Source organism: Dipodomys merriami, unplaced genomic scaffold (genome assembly GCF_024711535.1).
Source record: "Dipodomys merriami isolate MVZ:Mamm:240054 unplaced genomic scaffold, mDipMer1.0.p SCAF_21, whole genome shotgun sequence".
Classification (NCBI taxonomy): domain Eukaryota; kingdom Metazoa; phylum Chordata; class Mammalia; order Rodentia; family Heteromyidae; genus Dipodomys; species Dipodomys merriami.
The window spans coordinates 4,810,247-4,820,000 of record NW_027203493.1 but is presented as its reverse complement, the minus strand read 5'-3'; the positions used below and the strand labels follow the sequence as shown (position 1 = coordinate 4,820,000).

Sequence of the window (9,754 nt, the reverse complement as noted above, 5' to 3'; positions counted from 1 at the left end):
AATAAATATTTTTAGAAAAGTATAAGGAAACAAAATGAATTTATAAATTTACTAGTTTCTGAAATCAGGGGGAAAAAAAACTCATTCTTAATGACCTAAAAAAATAAGGAATGTATATCTCCAAGAAAATACAATGCTTCTAAAATAAAACTAAAAACTATTGAATAAAGAAATAGAAGATACTAGAAGTAAATACAAGAAAATAGTAGAGTTATCTAGGGTAATTTATATTGAAAATTATTTCCTCAGATAATATTTACAAAAACATCAATTAAAAAACAAAAGGAACACTTTCAACAAAATAAGAGGCAATTGTTTATCGATCAGGACTCCAAGAGCTCAGCAAATAAAAGTAAAAACTGGATTGCATTACATTAAAATCTGAATGAAAATATGGGAGAAAATAATTAAAGATATAATACATAGAGAATTAATGCTGTCTTTTTTTATTCCAATCAGGGCATTATTTTCCGAACTTCTGGAGAATAAAGTTTCCCAAAAATGTCATTTTTATATCTAGAGAATATATACTTTATGGCATAAGATTTACAACAATCACCATTCCATTTCTCACTATGAAGCTTTTAAGATTTTTTCAAATTCTCCTTTGTTTGTTCAGTTGAGAAAATTATTAATAATGAATATTTGTTTTATTTATCTCATTCAAAAATAATTTTTTTATTTCTTCTTTTCTTCCTTTCTTTTCTATTGTTTTTGGTGTTTTTGTTTTGCCAGTCCTGGAGCTTGAACTCAGGCTCTGAATGTTGTCCTGGAGAATATTTTGCCATACCACTTGAGCGATAACTCCATTTTTGGCTTTTCTGGTAACTTATTGGAGGTAAAAGACTCATGGAGTTTTGTGCCCACTTTAGCTTCTGACCACAATTTCAGATTTTAGCCCGATGAATAGCTAGAATTACAGGCATGAACCCTCAGCTTCTGGCTCTATTTTTTTTTACGAAATGCTGATTTATGTACTAGACAAATTTTGTTCATAATAGACATGTTTCTGCCATAAAGCTTTATCACAGCCTTTAATCTTTCTTGATTATTTAAAATATATGCTGATTTGATTATGAACCTAGAAAGTGAACCAATGATATGTGTCAGTGTGACACCTGGTTTTTTTCTTGTTGATCTCATTTTTCTTTTATTGGATTTTTGTTAAGTTTAAGAAAATAGTAGGATGGTGTCTAAGTATAGAACAAAATTGCACAAGTATTGCTGCAGATGAACATGTAAGACTATCAAACCAGACAGGAGAGTTTTCTCTTACTTGTGTTGCCACAAAATGAAATCCAAGTCACTTACTACATGATGGCATATCAGCACAAGAAAAAGCTAGCAAGTAGACAAAATAAATAAATAAATAAACAAACCAACAGATAAAATAATGTTTTTAAAGCTTATAATTATGCATAAGTCATGGATTATTATAATAACTTAGCTACAAAGGGAGCATGATATCTAAAATATACTTGGAACTCAAAAAATTAAACCCCCCAACAACAAATCCTCAAAGAAACAACTGCCCAGTAAATAAGTGGGCGAAAGACTTAAAGAGAAACTTCTCTGAAGAAGAAAGAAGGATGGCCAATAGACACATGAAGAAATGTTCAACATCCCTAGCCATAAAAGAAATGCAAATCAAAACAACATTGAGATATCACCTCACTCCAGTTAGAACAGCAAAAACCAAGAACTCTAACAACAACAGATGCTGGAGGGGATGTGGACAGAAGGGAACCTTACTTCATTGTTGGTGGGAATGGAAACTTGTTCAACCACTTTGGAAAGCAGTATGGAGGTTCCCCAAAAGACTTCACATAGAACTCCCCTATGACCCAGCAATCCCACTTTTGGGCATTTACCCAAATGTTTACAAACAAGACCACACTAAAGCTACCAGCACAACTATGTTTATTGCAGCATTATTTACCATAACTAAGATATGGAACCAACCCAGATGCTCCTCAGTAGATAAATGGATCAAGAAAATGTGGTATATATACACAATGGAATTCTATGCCTCCATCAGAAAGAATGACATTTCCCCATTTGTTAGGAAATGGAAAAACTTGGAAAAAATTATATTAAGTGAATTAAGCCAGGCCCAAAGAAGCATAGGTCCCATGGTTTCCCTTATTTGTAATATCTGTATATGTATATGTAATATTTGTATATGTATGAGTCAAGCGGAAAAGGTCAGATAATGTGATGTCAGGAAAATGAACTCTTAGATATGGATTTTAATGTTTTTTTCTTTCATGCATGTGTTTCTAATGCATTTATAAGATTATCTCTTTATTGCTTTGTATGTCCCTCTCCCACAGTATAACCCCTGCTTTCCCTATATTTGATGTCAGTATAACTTGTGGAGGAGATGGGGAAAAACCAGTTGTTTAAGGATACAGGTGGACCTGTTGCAACAATGAGAAGTACAAGTTGTCATGTCCAAAACGAGCTTTACAACGTCGGTGTGGGTGGGGGTTGGGGAAAGGGGGGGAAGGAGAAGGATTGGGATTGGGGGGGAGGGGGGAGGCTGGGAAGGGATGTGAAGGGTAAACAAAGGAGGAGACTGTAATGCTTGGTAAGAAATGTACGCATTATCCTGCCCATGTAATTGTAACTCCTCTGTACAGTATGTTCACAAATAAAATAAAATTAAATTTAAAAAAAACAAAAACAAAGGGAGCATGATTTGAATATGTTCATAATAAATATTTTGTACAACCAGAGAAATGATTGAAATAAATTATATTAACAAATTTAGAATTGTCTTCATTTTCTTTTTTTCAATAGTTTTTTGTATATATCTTTAGACAATGTATGACTTTATTAATAAATAGTGCAAAAACATCAGCAATAACTGTTTAAATATTAATTTTTTGTTTTGAAAAGAATATAGATCTTGGTTTATTTTTTAATATTAAATTTTTAAACAGTCATGTCTTGTCTTAAATGTGTGTATGGCAAAAATAATACATGAAAATGTTTTTCATTCTCAGGAACGGGTTACTCAGCTATAATAACTGTTTAAAAATCATAACAGACAAAATAACCTTTGCAATAATTAATTTACTGTTGGGCAGCCACAAATAAATGAATATCAAAACCAAGAAGTATCCTATGAGATATACTCTAGATGTCAGGGTACTGCATTTAATGTATTTGAAAACATAATCTCATTTCTATTACAAGACATATCTACTTTACATGAAGGTGCTCATAGCAAAGTGAAGGAATGTGTTCTTTGATTATAACAAAATCCATATGAAAGGGGGGTGTCTACCTTCTCTTAAGAAACAGTAAATTTGCTTACAATCTCAGCAGAAATTGTGTCCTGTATCAATGACAATGATTACAAGCACCAGACCTGACATTCTGTCCTGAACTAATTATTCACTCTCTTTCTATGTATATACATAGAATATATATACATATATATGTATATATATATATATATATATATATATATGGGTGGGTGGGCTTATATAAGGCTTAACAAGGAAGCAGAAAATAAAAATGGGCTATGGTCTCTTGGAGGCCAAGGGCAGTGTCCAAGGGCCAGGCTCAGAGTGGAATGCTCCACCTGGGGTGGTGGTGTAGGGACCATGTGTGTTATCCTTGGCCAGGTCCAGAGTGGAATGTTCTACCTGGGGTGAGAGACTATTATTTTCTCCTTGGGCTTAGGAGGGAATGACCTGCTTGAGATCAAACCAGGTGCTTTGCTTGATTAAGCAGGATTCAATCCTTCACCAATGATTAGAGCTTCACACGTAGCTAACAAAAACTGGAGAGATTCAGGGCTAGTTTCGAAAGTAGGCTTTGTGAAGGGTCAGGATGACTCAAAGAACTTCTTTATGTGGTTCCAACGACGGTCCCAGGCTCCAATGTCCCCACAGCCACCAGGAAAAGCCCTTGTTCCCAGCCAGCAGCTCCTCTATTCTCCTCCTTCTCTTCTTCTTCAGCTCTTCACCATCCGCCATATTGTTCTCTGCCTCTTCCCAGGTGCCTTCGCAGAGGGCGTGAAGGCAATTCAACTGGTTTTCATGAACACATTTTACTCACGATAGAACCACACAGAATTCATTGATAAAATGCTTTCTATCCCGGGCAGAGTTGATTTTACCTGTTTTCTTAAATATGTCTTCTCCTCCATTTCCTAGCTTGGAAACTACACTACATACACCCCAACCTTTGTACATGTACATAGAAGCAGCAGAAGCATTGCAACAACAGTTAGAGTAGGCCTACTGGTTAGAAGAGTGGGAAAGAAGAAATGACCCGGATGCTTGTCCTATTCTAAATCCCAGACAGTCTGCTGCGTCTAGGCTCTAGATTAAGATTACAAAGAGAATCAAATTCAAGGGTGATGCCATCCAAAACTTGGGAAGCTTCTGTGAAATAGCCCAAACATTTGGGAGGGACACAGAGAGGCCTTGATTTTTGCTACCTACAAACCTAATGGGTAAAACCTCAAGCTTCAACACGTTGGAGGCAGTTAATTCTCACCCAAACACCCTATCACTTTGAAGTAAGGAGGTCAGGTCTGGCTGGCGCCATATTGGCCTCATGGTGGATGGTAGTGTCTGGGGGATGTCTTCATGCTGGGGGAAGGAAACGCCCCTGCCCATCACCTGATGGGCATGCCCAGATCGCTGGAGGCTGGGGCGGACCTTTGGCTGATAGGTTACTGGATAGGTTACTGAACCTGTCAGTCCAGTGCCTGGGTCTCAGAAGTTCCTGTGGACCTGCACCCCTATTTAGGCACGGATCACTCCAGAAGCCATTATTCTGTACCACATGTCGCCATGATCGTGTCCTGTGTTCTGTCTCCTGGATCATCTCCAGTCATCATGGCGTCCCAATTTGGCTCTCAATTGGAGCTGAACTAGCGTATTGGTATTGTTTTTTTCTTTCTTTCCTCTCTGGTCTGTTTCCTAACCATGTTATATGTATTTGGGGGCTGCAGGCCTTCATAACAGTGGACTGTCTGCATCCTGCTGACTGTATAATAAAGACTCCTATATTTCATCTACCTAAATGTGGCTTCTGAGATGATTTACCTTACACCTTTACTTTCAGAATCAGTCTGCTTTTTACTATGTTCAAAACAACGGATAACCTCTGTCACAACAAAAAGAACTTAGTATTTAGATGCCATTTTTTCAACTCTCTCTATCAACATAAGATTAAGTGCTAGTGGAATTTCCTTGTGAAAAGGGGAAACACTTGTTCAGTTAGAACTTGAAGCTTTGCCTTTGAACACATGCCAAGTAATTTTCCTAGGAAATTAATCCCTACAGACAAGCTGTTGTGTGGTTCCCCAGACCTATTAAGTAAGAAGAAGGCTCCCTGGACATCTCAAACAGAGAAGAGATGAGAGTCAACCCCACCTCCCACTTTGCTTATATCCACCGGGCTACTCAAAATTCTTTTGAGACATACCTTCCTGCAACACTTTCCATTTGCAAAATCTGAAGGCAAAATTTAAGTTGGTATATTTACCTTAGAATACAAGCCATGTGCACACACAAATTTAAAAATGTTCAAGTCAGGGAAAAACAATCCCATATTATGGAATTTTTGAACCCTTACACGGAATTCATATTCTATTTGTGCCAAAAACTGGGATCAATGCATCTTTTGGCATATACTATTGTGGGACGCTCTCTTTTTATTTCACCAATTCTAGCTCAATGTAAGTATTTTTCTTAAACTTAGAATGTTATAGAGCAAATAAATTGTTACAGAGGCTTAATTAGAAGAATGTTCATGCATTTGGTCCTTACTCTAAATGATGTGAGGATTTGTGGAAACAACTACAATGTAGTTATTTAGAAAATGTATATTTTAAAGTAATTTAATTCTGAAATATTACATCTTCTGGTATAAAGTTTATATGTGATCTAAAAGCATACTATTGTAAATCAATTGAGGTATTGAGTATTAGAATTTATCAACAATATAAACACAGTAACACAGGACACATTTAAGTCTATTTTCATTATGGTCTATTGTACATTTAAGCCTTTGGCTCATTAAACTGATTGTAAGTAAAAGTACAGTAAATAGTATGAGCATATTTTTTGTTCATACTATATGAACAATAACCATAGACTTAATATGTATTGTCAATGACTTCAGCTAAGTCATGTGAGCTCACTTCACTCTGCCTAATCTAAAGTACATGGGTTATAATGTAATGAATGGCATAACAATTGTGGGGGTCAAGTGTGTCAGGAAAGAATATATTTAGCATATGACCAGGTCAGTTCTAACCATGATGAAGTTATCTTCTTTTATATCATGGCAAAAGTCATTTTATACATATATTTATACATAATGGTAAATGTTTAAGTCATATTGTAAAAAATGTGTGATTAACTTTGAGACAGCCTAAGCTATGGATAAAAGTACTAGACCATTCAGAAAATCACAATGCACACACACACACACACACACACACACACACACACACACACACACATCTTTACTTATTGGAGCTAAGTATCACTTTTCTTTTCTTTACAGCAACCATAAGCACACCATGAGAACCTGGAATAACACAAAGTATCCTGATTTCATCCTTATGGGACTGACAGGCTCTGGCGAGGTGCAGCTGGCACTGTCTGTGCTGTTTCTCCTGATTTACCTGATTAGTGTGCTAGGCAACCTAGGCATGATCATGATAATTCACCTGGATCTCCAGCTTCACACCCCTATGTATTTTTTCCTCACTCACCTGTCATTTCTTGACCTCAGCTACTCAAGTGTCATCACCCCTAAAACCCTAGCGAACTTACTGACTTCCACAAAGAGTATTTCCTTCCTGGGCTGCTTCACCCAGATGTACTTTTTTGTCCTGCTTGGTGCTGCAGAATGCTTTCTCCTCGCCTCCATGGCCTATGATCGCCAAGTGGCTATCTGCAGTCCTCTGCGCTATCCAGTGATTATGTCCAGAAGCTTCTGTCGTGTCCTGATCACGGGGTCCTACCTGATTGGTTTCATGGACTCTTCTGTGAATGCTGTTTGTATGAGTAGATTAAAGTTTTGTAACTCCAATATAATCTCACATTTTTTCTGTGACACAACCCCAATGTTAGCATTGTCCTGCACTGATACATATGAGGTTCAAATTGTAATATTCATTTTTGCTGGTTTTACCCTAATGGTCTCCCTTATCACAATATCTGTGTCCTATGTGTCCATTCTGTCGACTATTTTGAAAATTAAGTCCACCTCAGGGAAGCAGAAAGCCTTCTCCACCTGTGCCTCTCACCTGCTGGGAGTCACCATTTTCTATGGCACTATGATCTTCACTTACTTAAAACCCAAGAAGTCCTACTCCCTGGGAAAGGATCAAGTGGCTTCTGTGTTTTACACGATTGTGATCCCCATGCTCAACCCACTCATTTATAGTCTTAGGAATAAGGAAGTGAAGAGTGCTTTCTTTCGAGTCATGCAAAAGAGAGTATTCACTGGACAACTAAAATAACAGCAATGTGTAACGTACTTTTAAATTCATCCTTAAAACCAATTCCTTTTAGTCATGTCATTGCCTGCCTGTAAGAATAATTATATAATTAGTCTACATTTCTGTAGAACTCATTCATTTATACAATGATGTTGAGACATTTCCTGCAACATTTTAATATTGCGTATTGTGTTTGTCCATCATGACATATGTGCTTGAAGGACACCTAATATTCATAAAAAGAAAATCTTGTCAATCTTAAAACTGTGTCATATAGTATTCTTTTCTTTGTTTTAAAATTTTATTTTATTGTACAGGTGATGTGTGCAGAAGGGTTATGTGACATAAGGAAGAGAATCAGTACATATTTTGTTGAACATTGTTATCCCTTCCCTCATTTTCTCCCACTTTCTCTTCCCCCATCCTTCTTCCTCCTCCATCCCACACCCCCACCAAGTTGTAAAGTTCATTTCCAGCTTAGTGTCTTGTAAGAATCACTGTTGCATTACTTCATTCTTTGTCCTTTGTCTCACCATTTTGTCATCCCCTTTTCCTTCCCCAAATCAGATAAACATATATACAAGATACACAGTACCAAAATCAAAAACAGTGATAACAGGGGATAGGCTAAAGGGGGGAAAAAGAAGGAAAAAGGAAATAACTTCACACAATACATTAAAAGAAACAAAAGTCCTTCTTGTTTCCATATTCTGGAGTTCATTCTATATCGATCATTTTATATGGTCAGAGAACATAGCTATTGAACTAGTGTCATCCTTTGCTAGGACTATCCCAGACATTTACTAATTATTACAAATGAAGGAAACCATAGAGGCTATGTTTCTTGACATCTGGAATACTTCACTTAATATGTTTTTTTCCCGAGCCTTTCCATCTCCTTATGAATGGAGCAATGCCTTTCCTTCTGATGGAAGCATAGAATTCCTTTGTGTGTATATGCCACATTTTCTTGATCCATTCATCTATTGAGGAACATCTGGGTTAAGTCCATGTCTTAGCTGTAGTAAATGATACTGCAATGACCATACAAAATGATGCTTATTGATCTTGCTAGCTATGTCCTTTGCCATGCAGAAGCTCTCCAATTTGATTCAATGCCATTTGTCCAACCTTTCTTTGATTTGTTGTGTTTCTGGGTCTTTATTAAGAAAATTTTGGCCTGTGCCAAGCAGACCTAGGATTTCAAGATCAATAGAAAGCCCATGGATTGGGAGAAGGTCTTCACTAGCCATACCACGAACAAGGGTCTCATATCTATAGTATACATAGAATCAAAAGCTTAAATCCCCCAACAACAAATCCTCAAAGAAACAACTGCCCAATAAAAAAGTGGGCTAAAGACTTTGAGAAAAACTTGTCCAAAAAAGAAAGAAGGATGGCCAATAGATATATAAAGAAATGCTCAACCTCACCAGACATAAAAGAAATGTAAATCAAAACAACATTGAGATACCACCTCACTCCAGTTAGAATGGCTATAATCAAGAACTCAACAGATGCTGGAGGGGATGTGGACAGAAGGGAACCTTACTGCATTGTTGGTGGGAGTGTAAACTTGTTTAACCACTTTGGAAAGTAGTATGGAGGTTCCTCAAAAGACTCCACATAGAGCTCCCCTATGACCCAGCAATCCCACTTTTGGGCATTTACCCAAATGATTACAAACAAGACCATAGGAAATCTACCAACACAACTATGCTTACTGCAGCATTATTTACCATAGCTAAGATATAGAACTAACCCAGATGCCCCTCATAGATCAAGAAAATGTGGTATATATACACAATGGAATTCTATACCTCCATCAGAAAGAATGACATTGCCCCATTTGTTAGGAAATGGAAAGACTTGGAAAAAAATTATATTAAGTGAAGTAAGTCAGGCCCAAAGAAACATAGGTCCCATGGTTTCCCTTATTTGCAATAACTAGTATATGTCTGAGGCAAGCAGAAACTGTCAGATAAGTTGATGTTAGGCAAAATGATCCCTAAGATAAGGATTTAAATGTTTTTTTTCATTCTTCTGATTGTTTCTAACATATTTATAAGATGATTTATTTGTTGCTTTGTATGTCCCTCCCCCACGGTATAACCCCTGCTTTCACTGTATTTGATGTTGGTATAATTTGTGGAGGGGAAGGAAAAAAACACATTGTTTAAATAGGGTACAGGTGTACCGATTGCACCAATGAGATATACAAGACGTTATTTCAAAAAACGAACTTTACAACTTTGGCTGGGGGGTAGGGGGGTG

The 9,754-nt window shown here is 36.8% G+C and overlaps 1 protein-coding gene across 1 annotated transcript; it reads left to right on the top strand.

The window, feature by feature from the left end:
* Window positions 1–6,553: 6,553 nt before the first annotated feature.
* LOC138833621 (olfactory receptor 8H1-like) lies at window positions 6,554–7,501 on the top strand. The gene has a single exon (XM_070031902.1). It carries the CDS (start codon window positions 6,554–6,556, stop codon window positions 7,499–7,501), a length of 948 nt encoding a protein of 315 aa, XP_069888003.1.
* The last annotated feature ends 2,253 nt before the right edge of the window (window positions 7,502–9,754 follow it).